This window comes from Podarcis tiliguerta (genome assembly GCF_965153285.1).
Source record: "Podarcis tiliguerta genome assembly, chromosome: 3".
Taxonomy (NCBI): Eukaryota; Metazoa; Chordata; class Lepidosauria; order Squamata; family Lacertidae; genus Podarcis; species Podarcis tiliguerta.
This window is the reverse complement of record NC_139536.1, coordinates 47,298,394-47,318,323: the sequence shown is the minus strand read 5'-3', so window position 1 is coordinate 47,318,323 and position 19,930 is coordinate 47,298,394. Positions and strand designations below refer to the sequence as shown.

The 19,930-nt window shown below is 42.7% G+C and overlaps 1 protein-coding gene across 4 annotated transcripts in view; it reads right to left on the bottom strand.

Moving 5' to 3' along the window:
* TRIM67 (tripartite motif containing 67) overlaps positions 1-18,915 on the bottom strand; it is a 40,455-nt gene extending 21,540 nt beyond the window's left edge. For 2 of the 4 annotated variants that reach the window (XM_083434086.1, XM_083434088.1), the window contains exons 1-5: positions 16,586-18,915; positions 9,466-9,561; positions 7,902-8,024; positions 7,080-7,190; positions 6,227-6,386 (exon numbers count right to left, since the gene is read on the bottom strand). In XM_083434086.1, coding sequence (XP_083290212.1) covers positions 6,227-6,386; positions 7,080-7,190; positions 7,902-8,024; positions 9,466-9,561; positions 16,586-17,533 — 1,438 coding nt within the window. In that variant the 5' untranslated portion in view covers positions 17,534-18,915. The remainder of the gene's footprint in view (positions 1-6,226; positions 6,387-7,079; positions 7,191-7,901; positions 8,025-9,465; positions 9,562-16,585) is intronic. The other 2 variants (XM_083434087.1, XM_083434089.1) reach the window with 2 other exon arrangements.
* Between the last annotated feature and the right edge of the window lie 1,015 nt (positions 18,916-19,930).

Sequence of the window (19,930 nt, the reverse complement as noted above, 5' to 3'; positions counted from 1 at the left end):
CTGGCCACATGATCCGGAAGCTGTACGCCGGCTCCCTCGGCCAATAAAGTGAGATGAGCACCACAACCACAGAGTCGGCCACGAATGGACCTAATGCTCAGGGGTCCCTTTACCTTTATTCACCTAGAACCTGCATCTCTATAATTGAACCATACATTCTTCTACTAAAGACTAATGTTCTTGTGTTATTAACTTTTATTTTACTTCTGCTCATAACTGTTGCAGCACTTTATCTCTGAAACCCTTGCTTTTACTGATTGGCTGAAGGGGAAATGTCACCTTGGTTGATATTAACTAGGCTGGCATTTCAATTGGTATAAATCAGATTTGTGTAACCCATAGGCAACATATGCCCTCTAACTGCCCACATGGTGATATAGTGGAGCATTCTTTCTGCCCCAAGGTAAAAGGTGCTGCGTCAAATGTGTATCATACGTCTATTGACAAAATTCTCACTACAAAAGAGTTTAGGGATTTAATGTAAATACCTGTAGGTGACATTCCAGTTAAGCTTGCCATCTACAGTGGACTCAGCTATACAGCTGCAAATAAAACGTTTTAAGTGTGTTTTAAGTGCAATATACAATGTGACACTAGATGGCGTGGTGAGGCTTATGGAAAATTCAATGTGTTTTTTTAAAAACCCTTTTTCAAAAAAAAGCATTTTCAGAGCGGTTTTGATATGTGTCTAGATTCCACCAGACAGGATTTCTATTCCTGCAAGAATTCTGTGGCTGAAATTTTGTAGTTTAACCTTTGAAGCAGAGCCAGCAGATCACAATGCATGAGGCAACACATGGGCAGGAAAGCATCTGGTGACATAACAGTAGAGCCAATGAGTGGAGAGCAATGTTTGGAATAGGGTGTGGCCAGCACAGAAATCAGCACTAGGTGGAGTCCCATCAAAACTCAGCCAGGATGGAGACATGTTAGAAGTGATGCATTTGAGGATTTTGTAATACAGCAGAGGGAATCTGTGTGACAGATGGCTGTTTGGACACCAATACAAAACTATTACTAGAAAGCTAAGTATGGGTACAAACATTAAGAGTCCCAATTATAGAAGCTGAAGGAAGTGCTGAAATTCAAACGGTCTGAAAAGGATAGATATGGAATGTACTTCAAACACCAGCAGTGATAGCTCCTAGAGCTGGAATAAACAGTAATATGTATACACCTTTGGACCACACCAGCAAGGCCAAGGGGGGGGTGTGTCTACATTGGCTCCCAGTACATTTCCGGGCACAATTCAAAGTGTTGGTGCTGACCTTTAAAGCCCTAAATGGCCTCAGTCCAGTATACCTGAAGGAGTGTCTCCACCCACATCGTTCAGCACTGAGGTCCAGCGCCGAGGGCCTTCTTGCAGTTCCCTCACTGCGAGAAGCGAAATTACAGGGAACCAGGCAGAGGGCCTTCTCGGTCGTGGGGCCCGCCCTATGGAACACCCTCCCATCAGATGTAAAATAAATAAACAACTATCTGACTTTTAGAAGACATCTGAAGGCAGCCCTGTTTAGGGAAGCTTTTAATATTTGATGAATGATTGTATTTTGATATTTTGCAGGAAGCTGCTCAGAGTGGCTGGGGAAACCCAGCCAGATGGGTGGGGTATAAATAAATACCGGTAAATTATTGTTATTGTTATTGTTATTGTTATTGTTATTGTTACTGTTACTGTTACTGTTACTGTTATTATTGTCTGGGCAGCCCAGGACCTCCATATACACTGCCCAGGCTTGCATCCAAGGGAAGCTCACTTCAGTGCTGTTACACAGTGGTTTGACTTCATCCACAGAGCTGTACTCCATCGTCTCGCAAGGAAGGTGGATGACAACAACAGTATATAGGTTCTGTTTGAAGAGCAGGCCCAGAACATAAGACTTAATAAGGACAGGCAGAACTATGCTGGCTTCCCTGGCCATGTGACAAGGTATAAGTCAGCTGGTGGGGCACATAATGCTGTCTAGACATTTGGGTAAAAAAATTCAGCCTGCAAGCTCTTTAGCAGACATGCTGCCTCGAGAGGTGCATGAAGTTCTGGGTGGTGTTCAACTAAAGTTTACTCAAGAGTTAGACCCATTGAAATTAATGAACATAGAAGTCAAAGAATCATAGAGGTGGAAGGGATTCCAAGGGCCATCTAGTCCAACCCCTGCAATGCAGGAATCCTACCCACAGCCATCCCTGGGTGGGCTTGAACAGCCAGCCACACTGAGCCATTGTGCCACCTGATGAACATGACCACGTTACAGCCATTAATGTCAGTTGGTTTACTCTGAGTAATTTTTTTTTACTATCACCCAAGGTTTGGAAGCCTAGCCAGTAAGAGTCCCAGTTTTGAAATCTTTGGTGCCTTACAGCTAGTAAAATAGCTACTGTGAATATCTACAGTATCAATAGGTTGTGAATATCTACAGTTGCTGTTTTAAGAATTATGTTACTAATAGGTAATAATTCAAGATTTCTCTAACATAACATTACTAATTAATCTGTTCCTAGAGCAATGCTAAAGAAGCTCTTCTTTTCTGTATTATTGATGAAATTATACTTTTGGAGAGGAAGAGTTATTTCACCAATGGCAAGAAATGCACACACATTTTAATACAGTCTGATCCTCATTTTCCTTCTCCTTAGTAGAAAACATAGCATAGCTAAGGGCAGACATTCATCTCTCAGTAAGGTTGAATAAGGACAGAAGCTTGTTAAAAGCATTTCATGACTTCATTCTGCCATTTATAATAATCCACCATTTAAATATATATTATTCATTTAAGCTTAAAGTTGTCCTAGTACAACATAGACATCCCTGGACAGCCTAACTACTAGAAAACCATCACAGAACATCTGCACCCATTCCTGTCCCCTGGTTTCTTCATTCTAACTTCCCAGACAACTCACATTCCACCCAAGCTTTTTGTACAAATTGCACGTACAAAATTGCAACTGCCTTGCCATAGAAACCCAACTCACTGCACCCATGATTACCACTCTCGCCAAGAGAGAGTGATGAGAAGAGGCATCTAAGACATCTTTACCCCTCTCCCTATGGAGCCTTTTGGATAATTGGTGTGTCCTTTTCAGAAAGCATCCACTAAACTCAGGAACTGCATATATGGGTTTTTTAAAAAAGGAAAACAGCCCATGCAGGCAATAGCTTATGAATCCAAGAGCTGGAAGTGGCAAAATTAACATCTCTGCTGCTTTGGCCTTAGAGGTAGCCAGCTTCAGACCAAGAAGGCAGCAGCACTGGGAGAGAGATGGACACACATCCCAACATAATATGGGGCAAATTGGATATAGATGGTTTGTCACTGAAGAAAGGAAGCACGGCATCCCTCTTTATGCCTAAACATACAAGAAGACACCTGTTATAATGGAAATATTACAGTCCAAATTCTTGCCCTGGCAAATAAGGTAAAGGTAAAGGGACCCCTGACCATTAGGTCCAATCGTGGCTGACTCGGGGGTTGCAGTGCTCATCTCGCTTTACTGGCCGAGGGAGCCGGCGTACAGTTTCCGGGTCATGTGGGCACGGAAATGCCGTTTACCTTCCCGCCGGAGCGGTACCTATTTATCTACTTGCACTTTGATGTGCTTTCAAACTGCTAGGTTGGCAGGAGCAGGGACCGAACAACGGGAGCTCACCCCGTTGCGGGGATTCGAACCACCGACCTTCTGATCTGCAAGCCCTAGGCTCTGTGGTTTACACTGGCAAATAGAAGCTATCAAATAATAATAAAATACATCCAAATTGAGACCAGGTTCTTTTGCAATTATACAATCTAAGAGAGACTTCACCTTAAATTCTCCTCATCTGCATATTCTTTTCTGGGTTTTTAAATTTTTGATGTTGCAATTTCCTGATGTTCTTTCAGTGGCTTCATTAATATAACCCATTTAGTTTAGGAAACAATACCCTTTTGGGGAGCATATTTTTGCCTTTAACTACTTTCCTAAATTCAAGCATTTTTCTGTTGTTCCTCAAGGATTTAGCTGTCAAATTAACTGACCTAATTGCTTTAGATTGAGCCTTTAGAGTTCAGAATTAAGCCAACTGAAATCAAATGAGCTTTGGATGAACAAGGATAAAAATTTACCAATGATTCTTGTAAAGATGAACAGTGCTGGTAACATCATTTACCTATGAACCATGCAATTCCTTCCAGCAGAAATCTCCTAGCAGTCTTCTGTAGTGCATCAAAGGAAATTGACCCATTGTTGTCTTTCATTTGATTTCATTTTTGTTTGTCCCTCTTTGTTCCTGTGCTGATCTTTGGGCACTTGCAATATGCACATTCCCATAAAAAGCAGCTCAAAAGAATCATCAGGCTGGAGCAGCCACTCATCAGTAGCTTTCATCCTAAGTAGGGGCTCTAGCCTGCTCTTCCAAGCAGCAGAATTGCAAGAACAATCTTTCTGGGCAATGCCTGTTCAGAATGCCAAAAGGGATACTGAAGAGAAGCTGCTAGGTTTTGCTGAGGCATTCACTCTCTTTGTACAAAATACAAATGGAGTATCATAACTGAGGGGGATAATTTGCAGAAAGGTGCAGGCTGCACCAGCTGATCCAATGTCCTCCTGGGACATAGCCTCCAAGGGCCACAGTCCTTAGGGTTCTGAATTCACACCTCCATTGTTTTAGCATATGCTGGCTCAAATGGGATAAATCAGGGACAAGTTTACGCAATAGAATTTACCTATCAAATGATACACCAGCTCAAAGAGCTGTTATTATTTGTTTATTTCATAAAATTGGTACACCACTTGATTGTAAAAAAACTTGTTGTTGCATTACCCACCCTTCACCCTAAGGTCCCAGTGCGGGCTACAACATTGATTATACAGCTATAATGTGTCTATGTGTCTTTGACAAAGGAAAAGTTTCACCTGTGCCTCTGGAAACTGCTTAATATGCCCTATGCTCACAATAAATGAGGCTGTGAGTTCATAAGGTTTCTCCCTTTCATATAGACTATCCTCAGAGCATTCATCATTTGCCATGTCCACATGACGCTCTCCTCTTTCTCAAAATTTTACGCTACAGCAGAAAGGAAATTTGAAATTAACGATTTCTACATCTGAATTTTGAATTCAAAATTTGAATGCCTTATCGTTCACATATTCTCTGTCTGTGTATATATAAATTGCTAGGCTCGAATAGCAAATGCAGTAAGCCATAGGCTATCAACTACTGTCAGAATTTAGAAACATAGGAAACTGCTTGAGTCAGACTTTTGGTCCATCTAGCTCACTTTTGTCTAAACTGACTGGGTTTCAGACTGGGGACATGCCCAGTTCTATCTGGAGGTTCCAGGGACTGAATTTGGGACCTTCTGCAGGGAAAGCAGATGCTGAATCACTGAATTGCAGCATTTCCCCTGTTGTCAAATGTTAAACCTTAACCATTTTCAAACATCAAATCTTGTTGGATGACAGCTGCCAATTAAGGTGAAAAATCACAATACTATTTCACATCAGACAATACTATTGCATACTGAATACAATTTCACATTAGCCATCAATACAAATACTTATACCGGCACATGATAACTGACCAAACTGTCAAATGGTAATGATCACTGCATATCATGCAGCGAATACACGGAAATGCTTTACGATTCTATGTGAGCTATGAAATTCTGAACTCGAATACTAAAGCAAAATGGCAAATATTGAGATCAGATATTATTAGATGTAAAACACAGGCATCAAATATCAAAATGTACAAACAGAGCATACTGGAGAATATTTAGCCCACAGAAGAATTTTGGGGAACAAATTAATGTCAGCTCTATATGAATATGGTTCTCTCACACATTTTAAGAATAATGCAGCCTACGAATGAGGGCAAGCATGATTGTATGGGTAATTGAAATGACTTCTGCTGTTGATCTGCAATGCTCCAAAATGGGGCAAGGCTATTTTTTTTTTATAAAGTTACAGTTATGTCAGTAAACGTCTTCACTTAAGAAAAGAGCAGATGGCCCAGTCTGAAGCTTTTCATATTCTCAGATGTCTAACATTATCTATTACTACTGTCTGAGCTTGTTAGGGTCACAGGAAGAGGAAAGGGTTTTCTCATCACACAAATGCTTGGTTACATCTGGATAAGAAATTCCCATCTTTGAGGCCCATCGGAGGTGCCTCACTGTCACCCGCTGCTTTTTGAAATCCTGGTGTAAAAGAGAGAAAGAGAGAGAAAGAAAAGCAATCTACAAAAGCTCACCCCTACATTTCATCTGAATGAAGTCCAGCTGATGAATTGACTGCAACAATGGCTCGCTATCCAGAGTGAGATCAAATTCAGCAGATACTTTGGGTTCCAGAGCTCCTTTGACCCACTGCTCCTGAGACACTTGAACACGTTTGATTAAAGCATCTGAAATCTGAAAGGGAAACATTTAATTCCCAAGCTATAGAATAATCATTTAAAACTGATCATGACTCAAGTAAATTGTGGGTACAGGTACTCTATATAGGACACTTTAGGGCTGGCCCAGAATTGTGTCCTCAGCTTTTGTTGTAGCCACCAAGTCTTGAACAGTGCGTGGCAATTCTTTTTGCCTGTGTACATGGAACAATCCATTATGAGAAAAACATGGGAGAGATTAAACTAATGCAAATGGACCAGTCTCAGAGGAGTCCACTTATCCCTGGTTTCTGCCATTGAAATGGATGGTGTATCCCATGTTTGAATGCACAAGACCTGTGCATGCATCAGAGGGCACTTCCAGATTCTCACTATCTTTGAGTGGGATTCGGTCACATATTGGAAAATTCCAGTTGCACAATTCCAGTTGATTGTGCAACAAACCTGCTTCTGCAAATTATAGAATTTTTGTGATAAGCAAAGTGGTTGGGGAAGATGCATTGGAAAGTTTGGGCTAACGCTCGATGCAACATTGTCTAACCTCTCTCTGAACAAATTAGGGTAAGTGCTCACTAAATTTTCAGCATCTTCTAACCTGCTTCCAAACAAATCAGGATGAATGCTTAATGGGCGAGCACACGTGGGGCTTCAGAAGTACAAGACTTCATTATTATTTTCTCATTAATCACAACATTAAGAGGCAACATACCTGTAAAAACCCAGAAGGGTCATTTTCTTTGATTACTTCCAGACAATATTCCATAAGCCCTGTAGACTGGCGCAGTTTCAGAGTACAGTGGTTTATCTGGTCCCAAACAACCTGGGGAGGGGGAAATTCCATGTATAGTAGATAATCCTCTGGGCTTTCACCGAATTAAATAACTTATTTCGGAAGCAGTAGCAGGAAAGCAAAGGCTCTTGCAGCCATCTGCATCAGTGCCACTTAGTTGTCATTACTTAGCCCTAGTTCTTTATAAGAATTTCATCATAATTTTAATAGTGCTAAATAATTTGGATAATTCATGCTTAAGACAATCCATTAAAGAAATTAAAAATAAAATACATATAAAAAATGGAAGTTCTATGCTCAGATACAATATACCTCTGATTACCATAGACTGGAAACAAAGAGGGAGCGGCTATCTCTAGCATGCCCTAGTTGTAAGGTTTAAAGGGGCATTGACCTGCCACAATTGGATACGGATGGGCCAACTCAATATATCTTTTCTTTATCTATCCTGGTGTAAGCCTGGTTTCAGTAGCAGTGGGGAATGGCCAGGGAGCATTTTCAGGAAAGAATCAGCAGACACAGTAAGGGGTGAACACACTGGTTTCCACCACCACCATCAACGTTCTCCTACAATGTCCTGCATGTCCTTGACTTGACATAAATGTGGTTTTAGAGTTCATTTGCCATGATAACAAACGGCTCTCATTCTAATGGGGCTTGATCTTGGGGCAGTACCCAGCAGATGCTATCTCAAATAAGCATACGCATTTATGGTTGTTGTCAAATGAAATTTTCACTCACCTTTAACTTGTGTTCACGCTCTTTGGTAACTTTTGTGAGCAGTTTTGCCTTCTGACGAGTCAAAGCGTCAACCAAGGCATCACACTGAGCCACCAGACAGGCTTCATAGTCCAAGCCATTTTCCTTGAAGACAAAAAGACCCCCACATTTCCTTCTACAACCGAAAGCCTCTTTTACTCAATGCATTGCCAGTGTTTCATCTTCCTGGGGATTTTTTTTTTTAAAATGAGGATTTGGCAGCATGCTGTTTGTGTGATTCATTACAAGTCGTGACGTTAATAACAGCTTGTTGTAAAAGTTCTGTGGGGATGCTATCAAAATGGTTATGGTGGAACACTAAAAAAAGTCTAAATCTTTAGCATATTTAATTTTTTGCAGTTCTGGGAAATGTTACTATAAAATGGTTCGGCATCATGGGGAGGATATGCACAACTCCCATTCGTTTCAATGGGACTTGTTTGCATAGAGAGTTTGTGGTGAACTGTCCCCACCGTCTCCAAATTTGTTTTCAAAGGTGTCATTGCAATCTGAAATTCATTTGTAACTGCACTGTGTACAAGCGGAAAATAATTCAGTTTGAAACAAAACAGCTGACAATCAATGTATTGTTTCAGTACATGGGCATGTGTATTGCTGTAAAGTCATGAAAGAAAGAAACACGTAGCTTCAATTCTACTGAGCCTGACTGAAGTCTTAGGGACTTATGCCTGAGTAAGTATGAACAGCATTCCAGCTTTGTAAAATCAAAATAGTAGTTTCTTCTCCAGAGCTCTTCATTAGATTAGATGGTAAACATAACAAATGTGTTGGGTATGTGTGTCTGTGTGAACAGGATTTAAAAAAAATTATTTGGCTGATGTTATTGGATTAACATTTTACAAAGTTAACCAAATAAGCAACTTCTAAAAAGCAAAAGTTGGGCAGGATTGGAGCCAAAGAAACCTTTATAAACCAAACCAACACTCAGATTCTACACACAGTTGCCTAGAAGCAAATGCCCATTGGTTTCAAAAGTGTTTACTTCTAAATAAGTGTGCATAGGAGTGTGCCCTAAAATAATGCAGTTTTCTTTCTTTATTCTTTTTGCAAAAAATGCCTATTCCTCCAACATTAATTTAAAAGATATATATGGCAATAAACAGCATAAAATCCACAATAAAATTACATTCATAACCAAGCACAAAATGCATCAATAATCAGTAGATCAGATTAATAGATAGATATAGTTGGATCACCATTCAGGAACTGCCTGGGTAAACACATGAGTATTAAGCAGGTACCTAAATGCCAATACTGTAGGTGCTATAGGATTGTCAGTACTGATGTTCATTGGAAGCTTGAATTGATTATCATTACAATCTGTTTAAATGGTGATCACTATAATTCGTTCTATCAATGCATTTGGGACACAACCTAGCACAGAGTCAGGTGTTGTGCTGGATTGCGACACAAGTAGCCATATAGTCCTATTAAAATAATACTACAAAACATGTTTAATATCTGCCTGTTTAGTTACTGCAGTTTGATATGAAATCCAAAACAGCTAGAATTCTGTAATTATTACCTGTATCTGCTGTAGTATATTTTTCAGCTGAACCAGAAATTCCTTTGCTTCCTTTGCTTTATCTGAAATGCCATTTAAAGCCTGAGACAGTTGTGCCTGTAAGGGGGGGAAAGCCCAGTGACGCCAAGTATAAAACAGATAATCTTTATTCTTTACAGGTTATTCCTAAAACAGTTACTTTATCTAACATTTTAGTGCTTGCTATCATTAGGTTTTTATTTATAGGAGAGAGAAAATGAACCCCTTAAAGTAGTGAGCAAGTTATGTGTCTAATCAAGACAGATTGCCTTTATGAACTCTTTTCACTCTTTTCAGCTCCTTTCATTATGAACTCTTTTGGTCCTCTAGTCACTCTAAAGGGCTCTCTTTACATGCTTAGGCTGTGATCCTGCACACAAGTACCCGGGAAGCAGCTCTGCTATACACAGTAGGACTTACTTCCAACTGCACAAAATTGTATGTTCAGAGTCATTCTTAACAGAATTTTGCAAACTGTTGTTTTTCCTTTCAGGATTATAACATATGGGATTATTAATCTGTACTGACTTGCTTTCTCACGAGAAAAGCACTAATCTGGACTCAGTAGTGGAGTGGGGTGGAGCTGCTGAGCCACCCTTCTGACACCGGTGTCACTGCTGCTTATCTAGATGTGGCTGGGGCAGGGCAGGGTGACGGCAAGGTTGGGACTGCAAAAGTCCCCTGGCAGAACAGCTGATATCGATCCAGCATGCCTGCTGGTGCACCTGCATAACCCAAACCTCACTGCTACCCTGCCCTAGTTCCTTCCCTCGTCTCCAAAGCCACCCTTTACTCACCATAGTCACCACTCCTTACCCATCTCTAAAGACATCACTCCCACTCCCTGTAAGCCTTGCCAAAGCTAAGCCTCCCTTTACAACTTGCCAAAACGATTCCATCTCTAGACCTTGCCAAACTTTCCACTTGTTGACCGGGGCCACCTGCCTGCATGCCCAGCCTCTTGCTTGCATCCATCTCCGGGGGGGGGGGGGGGGAGTTAACAACAGCAACAACACGTGCAAACATCAAATCAATTCAAATCCAGGAGAGATACAAACTAGAATAAAGGTTTTAAAAGGCATGTTGCAAGAGGAAAACCTTTGGCAGGCCACAAAAATGCAATGGAGATGACACCCGCCTGATGCACAGGGAATTCCAAAGAGTAGATGCCTCCACACTAAAGGCTATCCAAACCCTTGTAAACTATCATGCAGCCCACAAGTTCCTTCACAATAATGGAAAGAAGCTAAATTGCCCCATGTTGTAAATGCCATTGACTAAAGCCATTAAGAATTCCTGACTCTGGCTATTTTCCCAAAAATTTTCTTAACCACTTGTCCCAGAATCTGTCAATAGCATAGCATACAAAGACAGGTTCCTTATTGATTTTACAAATAAGCATTAATCCTACTTTTCCTTCTCAGATAAAAGTTCATTGTTTATTCTGTATGTAATAGCAGCAGAAGATTAATATTGATCTTCCCTCATCTGGCAACCTGATCTGGTTGCCGACTGAAGCTTACAAATTGCTGAGAATGGGAAGTTTCAGGACTTTGGAGGCCCACATTCTAAAACAGAGAGATTAATTCCTAAGCCCACGGAGGGCTGGTTCACAAACAGAAATGGGTAGCCCCATCCAAATGCAATTCCTCCCATAAGAGCTGCTTTGGATCAGCCCAGCCTCCAACTAGTCCAGCGTTCTGCTTCCAACAGAAGCTTCTAGGATGATTAAACTCACAAGCAAGGCATGAAGATGTGACATCCCATTGTCTGTCCTGAGCAAATCCTGCCAATAACCAGTAACTACTTAGTTCTATGGCAATTCCTCTCCCCAGTTCTGTGCACATGCACTTCCCCTTAACCTGATACTCCTGGACTGAATTCTGGGGAAATCTACTCCTCCATTAACACTATTCAATGACTGAATACGATTTACTGGGTTAAGTTGTGGGTATGCAGCCAATGATGCAGCATTAGAGGTTCGCCAGTTGCCAGGCACATTTTGCTCCTGGCTATCAGTCACCTGTGACAAAGTGAAGATGCCTGGGTGCCAGGATGGCGCCTGATGTCTCCACCATCTGGAGGTGCATGCCTGGGGATCCTGGGATCTTGACTGTTTTCACACATTAGCAACACATCCCGTGGAATTCTATCTGTTATATTTTATCTGCACAATCAGAATGAATTCCAGGAACTAAATAGTTGTATTGATATAACTTTTGAGCCATCTGGCCCCAAAATTGGCAACTAGGTATTCCATGTTGGTGATGGTAACCCTGGTTTAAGGAGTCATTTGGCGCCTAGTTTATATATCTAAGGTTCTCACACTGCTTACTTCTCTCAAACTACTACTATCAAGAGCTCAAAAAGCATTGGGTTATAATTAAATCGGTATTTGCACTTTTATTTGACTTTTATTAGACCAACTTCATTTTTACTGGACCAGCTTCTTAACTTTTAATTAGATGCTGCCTTCTTGTTGTACAGTGGTACCTCTGGTTAAGAACTTAATTCGTTCTGGAGGTCCGTTCTTAACCTGAAACTGTTCTGAAGCACCACTTTAGCTAATGGGGCCTCCTGCTGCCGCTGCACCACTGCTGCACAATTTCTGTTCTCATCCTGAAGAAAAGTTCTTAACCCGAGGTACTATTTCTGCATTAGCAGAGTCTGTAACCTGAAGCATCTGTAATCTGAAGCGTCTGTAACCCGAGGTACCACTGTACTATGAAATCTGAGGGAGATTTTTTGCCAAAGAATTCTCATCCATTTTTCTGGGGATAGCACTCCTTATTTCATGAGAGGAGGGGGCGGAAGTCCTAGTTTCCCCAGGTCTAAAAAGGAACATGAACAAATGCATTTGTTCTCCACCAAACTGCACAAGTGACTGGAACAAAGAAAGGAGCCTTCTACTGTCTGCCCATCTAGTTCATTAATGTATGCTACACTGACCTGGAGATGCCAATAAACTTGAAACAACCAGCACAAAACCCCAAGGTGGAATTCAACATTGTGTTATTACAACCATTCAATTAGTGCAAGTATTTCTGCTTGCCCAACTAAACCATCTCCTCTTCCCCTTCCCCTGTGCAATGCACTGGGGGTTCTCTCGACCTTCCCATAACCAATTGGGGGGTACAAGGGAGCAGGTGGGAGAAGAGGACAGAAAGCCCCACTTGCCCTGGCAGGACTCCTTGCTTTGGCTCCTGCTAGTGCAACTGCTTAGTTGAATCTGGTCCCTATTATCAAAACCAGCACAATAAAATACTCTATACAACACAGAACTAAAACAACCATCAAACCAACTCATCAAAACTGCTAACCATAACACAGGAACTTAAAACCAAATCTTAAAAGGCCTGGATGAACAGACAAGTCTTAATCTTGCACCAAAAAGGCAGCAGTGTTGGTGTCTTGGCCAGCTGCAACATGGTACACACAATAAAAAAGAAGCATTTGGGAGGAGTCACCAACAACTTAAATTACACCTTGCGTAACAATTGATAAGAACAGTTTTTTCAAAGGTGTGGGATGAAATGCTTTATTGATCGATGCACCATTTCAAATCACTCAACTTAATTCTAAAACTATGAGCACGAAGACAGTGTAACTTGTAACTTGTAGGTACAGTGTTTTTATTTCTCTTTGCATCAGGTTTCCCCTAATGCTGTTTCATCCTTTTTGTTGTAAATACTGGAAAGAAAATAAGCACACAATTAACTAATTTTTGTGATAATAGTGATTATCTTGTGCTCCTATAAGTGTTAATTATCCTAGTGCAATATCCTTGGCAGGATGTAAATGTGACGTCAGGGAGCCAACATCCTCACTGACTGTTCTCTTCCAAGCGAAGAGCATGTTAAAGCCACATATTTAAAACTGGCTGCAGCAGGATATTTGCATGCTGCAATTCTCCGTAATTTACAGCCTCCTGAGCCCCATAATAGTGGCTAAATCATAAATCAAAGTGCCATGGGCTGAATTGGACTGCACATTTCATCAGGTTTTATGAGTTCCTGCATGGATAAGGCTGTGGGAGGAGGTAGAGAGCGTTCACCCATCATGAGCATATGCTACTTGCAACTATTTTGCAAACTGATTCCTCCTCCTGCCCATATGTCTAGGAAGCCAGCCTTTTTGTCATGCTTAAATCATCTTTTGAATAATCTGGGGAGCCATTTAGCAAGCAGATCTAGTGCAATGTCTCCACATGGTGCAGTTCAAAATAGCTCCAGTTTGCCTATGAAGATTTAAATAGTAGGTGGGCAGTCTAAACGATCAAGGGAAATTATTTTGACTGTTCCAATTTATGGAACAAATACCTTGCCCCACAGGCACCCTGGCTATGTAGCCTCCCATCCACTTTTGCACGCTGTAGTCTGAATAATGTAGACTATGCAGTTAAGAGTTTTGGGGTACAGTGGATTCTAACCAGGAAGACCATGTCAGAGAAGATCAGGGGTTCTTTAACTATGGCATGGCCCCAGTGCTTCCTGGTGATCCCCAAGATCATACTAAAAATAACAGAGGCAAATGTTGAAAGAGCCAGATAAGTCCTTCAGTTTCTGAAGAGGAATAGTTCCAGTCTTATAATATAAACTGAAAAGCAGCTGCCTCTGCTTCTTCTGCTTCTTCTGCTGCTCCAGAGAAGCGGACACGGAGCAATGGATACAAACTACAAGAAAGAAGATTCCACCTAAACATTAGGAAGAACTTCCTGACAGTAAGAGCTGTTCGACAGTGGAATTTGCTGCCAAGGAGTGTGGTGGAGTCTCCTTCTTTGGAGGTCTTTAAGCAGAGGCTTGACAACCATATGTCAGGAGTGCTCTGATGGTGTTTCCTGCTTGGCAGGGGGTTGGACTCGATGACCCTTGTGGTCTCTTCCAACTCTATGATTCTATGATTCAGCAGCGCAAGTGGTTGCTGTAAAGAGGTCAACCAACTGGGTAGAAAAAATAGTCAATGGGTGTTGTTGAATACTGAGCTACATGAGCCAGAAATCTTCACTCACTACTGGAGTTCCTACTTAATTCATTTAAGAAATTGATTCAAACATTTGGGAAGGTCATATGCCACAATCCTCAGGGGACTGAATCACCTCAGAATATATGAAGCAGATGTATTTTTGAATGCAACTAAATAAAAATCTCCCTGCCCAATGTTACCACATGAGAGAAAAGAATAGAGTAGCAGCATTCAAGCCATCCCACAGGAACATAACTGTCACAGTTCCCTGAGAGCTCTGATGTATAAATGTATAATGTATGCATTATTTAATAACAGAAAGCGCTTCACCCAAGTGCAATGTGAATAATCAATAAATACTTTGTAGGCCTTTATTTTCAGCAAGGATGAATGGACATAATTGGCTTTCAGCTCAATCTCAAGAGCTTCATGTTGTACTCAAAAGTAAAGAAAATACAACTGTATTTAATAGAAATAATACAAATGCCATGCTCTTATCTATGAAATCTATGTCCTGTGATATCAAAACTGAAATGAATTGGTTTAAACCCTAAAATTTTATTGAATGGCTAATAGTTGAATGCGTAGTAAATAGTAAATAAAAATAACAAAGCAGAAGGGAATACTTGATTACGCTTATTCACTTACCTAGGATTCTTTATTCCCATAATTTAAGAGCCAAGAAAATAACATTTTATCCTGCAACTTTAATACAGCTTGGTTTTTCAACAGACTTGTAGAATGGAAATGAAATCCAGAGTAGTGATGTGTGAACAAAAATTGCATTAACTGTTTTTTTTTTTTAAAAAAAAATGTTGCCGGAAACCTACAAGGAAATTTTCCATATTCTCCTCCCTCACTCTGAATAAACACCTATTGCTTTTCTTAGCAAACATCCCCCAAAAACCAAATTACAATGAATACATTCCTACTATGACAATTAGTTGTTTCAGGATGGTCACGCTGAACTATTCTGCTGCTGCAAAGTGGTTTATAAAGCTGTTAGTAGAAGTTTCCCGAGGGTGGAAAGCACAGGCAAGTTGCACAGCAGATTAGTAAGAGAGGTCTAGTCAGGTATCTCTAATATAATGTTATTTGTCTCTCACCAAGGTGGCCTTGAGGAAGTCACTATCCATTAGCCCCATCATAGGGAGGTGCTGGACTCCCATTCTCTTCAACCAGGCCTTTGGCTGATTAGATCTGATACCCTTTTAAATGTGTTGTGGGAGCGAGTGGGAAGGGGACAAGGGTTATTGGTTTATTCTTGTTCTTGTTTTTGTTATGTATTTTGTGGGGGTTTGATTTTTTTTTCTTGTTGTGAGTGATCCAAAAAAAGATGAAGGGTGGTATACAAATTTAGTAAATAAATAAATATAATAAACAATAATAACCATCCATGGCTTTTTGCTATGCTGACCAGAGCTGATGGGAGTCCAACAACATCTGGACATCTACAAGTTTCCTACCTTTCTTTGCCCATTGTTCTTTAGAATGGGAGAAATGGTTGTTAGAATGGTAAATACAATGGCAATAGTACAGAACTGTGCAACTTAAAAAAAAAATTGTACTCTAATGCTTTGGGAAGAACCTTGGAGGAGATCTTGGGATGCACTCAAAGTTCACTTCATGTAGTTCAGCTGTCCCTCAATACACTTTAAGAGCTGGTTCATACAGCAATTAAGACCATTATACAGAACAGCAGCAAATTTCTAGAAGAAGAAGTAGCAGAGCTCTATTCAGCCTGGACTCAAGACATGTTGTGCTGCAGTGACCCTGCTCCCTAGGGTTGGGTTTACTCAATGGTGTTGGGAAAGACGGGACCCTTTTGTTTAAAACCTGTACATGTACATTACTGGCATTCCAAAAAAAATTCCACCTAGGGGTGAAATAAATACCTGCTGAAAGTGATTTATAGGGTGGGCCTTCACCACTCTTTCAGTGCCAATTTATCTATAGCGTTGGGATTCTCATCTGCTGTAGCGATTGCTAGTTCAGTTCTAGAGGGCGGTAATGGCTCCTTACGAAAGAACCGGGAGTCAATGGCCGGTTGTGATCTGGCGTGACACGCTCCAGCCTTTGCCAGCAGGCGGTGCAGGCGAGCGAGCTGTAGAGCAAAGATCAGGACCTCTCCTTGCCTTACCTTGTGCTGCTTCCACATGGCCCCCAAGGCCTTCACCTCGTGCTTGGCGTGCTTGCCTTCTTCCAGGCACTGGTAGCAGACGGGAGTCCGGCAGGTCACGCAGTACATGCTGTAGTTCTCCAGCTCGTGATCCGCGCAGGTCGGGGGCTTGCGCGCAGCCCCGGGCGCTTTGCTACCCCCGCCGCCTCCACCAGCTGCTCCGCCGCTCGCTCCGCTCGGGGCTCCCTGCTGGCTGGGCGGAGGGACCAAGCGGTGCTTGGCAAAGGGCCCCCGGGACGGGTGGCACTTGACCTGGCAAGAGGCGCAGTAGAGCACCTCGCATTGCTCGCACATCACGGCGGCCGGCTCGGGGGGGCTGCGGTCGCACAGCTGGCACTTGGCGGCGGCCGAGGCGGCGGCCCGGCCCTGCTGGTAGCGCTGCACGATGGCCTCCAGGAGCCGGTTGCGCTGGAAGCCGCGTAGGCCGCGATGGTCCAGCGAGGCGCTGCGGTGGCATTGCGGGCAGGTCAGCGAGGAGCTGGTGCCTCCACCCCGAGGGGCTGCCGCCGCCGAGGAGCCCGGAGGAGGTGGCACCAGGGGCAGAACCCGCACCCCGTTGGGAGACTTAAGGCTCGGGGTGTAGGAGCCGTAGCCGCTGTCGGTCTCGCTGTGCAGGCTCAGCTTGTCCGCATGATCCACGCCGCCTCCGCCGCCCCCTCCGCCTGCTCCGCTGCCCCCTCCGGCCCCGCAGTCGTAGTCGAGAGAGGCTGGGCCGGAGGCTCCGGCCCCGGCTCCGGGCGCTGCCGCAGGGCCCCGGGGGTGCAGCATGGCGGGCAGGTGCTGCTCGGTCTCCGGCGTCTGCACGGCGATGGTTCGGGCGCAAGGCAGGCAGACATTGTGCGAGCAGGGCAAGATGATGGGCTCCCGGAACAGTGAGCCGCACACGGGACATTTCAGCTCCTCTTCCATGGCTGCGGGTGGCTTTGTGTCCAAACAGCGAGAGCGGGCTGGGATGGAACCGATCAGCGCAAATACAGCGGGGTACAGTCAGCCTTATTGCTGCTCTTCCGGGAGCCCTTTCCCTCCATGTTCCACAGTAGCCGCTGTCTCTTCCTGCTGCTGTTCTTGCAGCTGGAAAGATGTCGGAGAGGAGTCAGCTTTCAGCACCGCGGCAGGATGGACAGCTCCTTGCTGAGCGGATGTTGCTGAGTTCAGCACCGCGGCGCGGATAGACTGCTTTCCCAGCTGTGTTGCTCTAGCTCGGTTCAGCACCACGATGGAGTTGGACAGCTCCTTTGGGTTGAGTTCAATAGCGCTGATGGGGTTGGCCGGCTCTTCCTGATGTACAGCTGCTGAGTTCTGCACGCATAGGGGAGCTGGAGGCGGGGGTCTTTTCCAGGCGCTGTAGCTGCTGCCGCAGCGGGACTGACCTTGCCTAGTTGCAGCCAAAGGGGTGGAAGACAGCTATTGTTTATTGCAAAGGAATTTCCTTGCCCTTGGTGTATGCAGTTAGCATAGCAGTCGGCTAGCTGGAATTCGTGTTGCATAGATTAAAGGGGAGACAGAAGGGAAAAGAACCGTAAAGGGGGCGGGAATAGCTTTTTCAGCAAATAGGTGATCGCTTGCTATGTGACTGAAAGGAGAGAACGAGTTTTATTTAAAGGGAGATGTCTTTATACGATAAAAATCCATTATTGATAGACAGGATTGAACATAGTGGGGGTTTCTTTATCTCTAATAGCGTGCTTTCCCCCTGAGGGAAGACGGGGATGTTCAAATGAGGAAGCTTGAAAGAAGAGAGCAAGCTGCAAATATGTTTTCCTTTCCACATCCTTTATCCTGCTGGAACACAAATTCCAACCACAAAATATTGCACACTGTTAACTAGAAGAATGAAATAGATTTTATTATTATTATTATTATAGATGGTACACAGGCTGAATTGTGATTGGATAGTGGCATTCCACACACATACAAAAGATGATGTTGGAAGTAGGAAAAAAAACCCTGCACCACTCCACTAGCAACCGAATCCAAATTTGCTTCAAAAATAAATCAGAGTTGACAGCTGAGTGTTTTGTGAGTTGGAAATAACCATCATTACAAGGATGCACTAGCAGTGGGAAATCCCATCTGTTTTTTCTTTGCTCTACATATGTTTAGGATAATAGAAAGATGGAATGCTAGAATAAAACAGAGATGATGAAAAGCCATTATTTTGTGACTTGGAAGAGATTATAATGGTTTGTAACCCAAGTAGCAATGGTATAGAAAATAAACTGGGTAGGTTGCTCCAAGACCCTTTTTAGTAATAAATAGTCTTACACTTTGCTTACTTAAGTGCGTATGGATGTTTTAAAATATACTTGAAACCAAGGGGAACAAAAGGTGAAAGATTACCAAGGATTACCAAGAAACTGTATAAAACCAGAATTGGCTGGAATGCTGTTTTAAATGCAACACATTTTATTTTCCCTTTAAATCTGTTCCTCTACTAGAAGAAGAAGAAGAAGAGTTTGGATTTGATATCCCGCCTTTCACTCCCCTTCAGGAGTCTCAAAGCGGCTAACAATCTCCTTTCCCTTCCTCCCCCACAACAAACACTCTGTGAGGTGAGTGGGGCTGAGAGACTTCTTCAGAGAAGTGTGACTGGCCCAAGGTCACCCAGCAGCTGCATGTGGAGGAGCAGAGATGCGAACCCGGTTCCCCAGATTACAAGACTACCGCTCTTAACCACTACACCACACTGGCTCTCAAATCTGAGCTAGTGGCATATATGGCTAAAGAGGAAGGGCCAAAAAAGAGTAAAGAAGCAATACGTATATGTTAATAATTAGTGCCTTGGAATGCAAAATAAATCATTTCAGTCCTGGAATCCAGCCAAAATACTAACTACAGCTAGTTAGCCTGGCTTTCTCAATATTTGGCCATCTCTCCACTGTCTTATTGATATGTCAGCATGAATATGTCCATGAAAAAAAATATGGGAGATTCTGAAGCATCTAAGATCCAAAGGTGGTTTGAAGGTGTTGAAGCACTTCAGAATGTCCCAGAGTTTTCTTACATATATGTATTATTAACTACAATCATCGCCATCACCATCACTCTGATTCAAAATGTTTCATTAGTTTAAGAAACAGCTTGTTGCATGGTGCAGGGGCTATGGTCAGAAGGGAATTTTGTAATGTCCACAGCTGTGGAGATCCTGTTCTATGGATCACGACTTCTGCCTGGGGTATATTTTGATAACTGATGGGCCAATTGCTGGTTGACACAGAAAATGAAAAACTGTCTCAACTCTGTTCATCCTACAACTTTAAGTACCAGTTTAAGAGACATTACAAACAGCAGGTGCCTGCACAATTA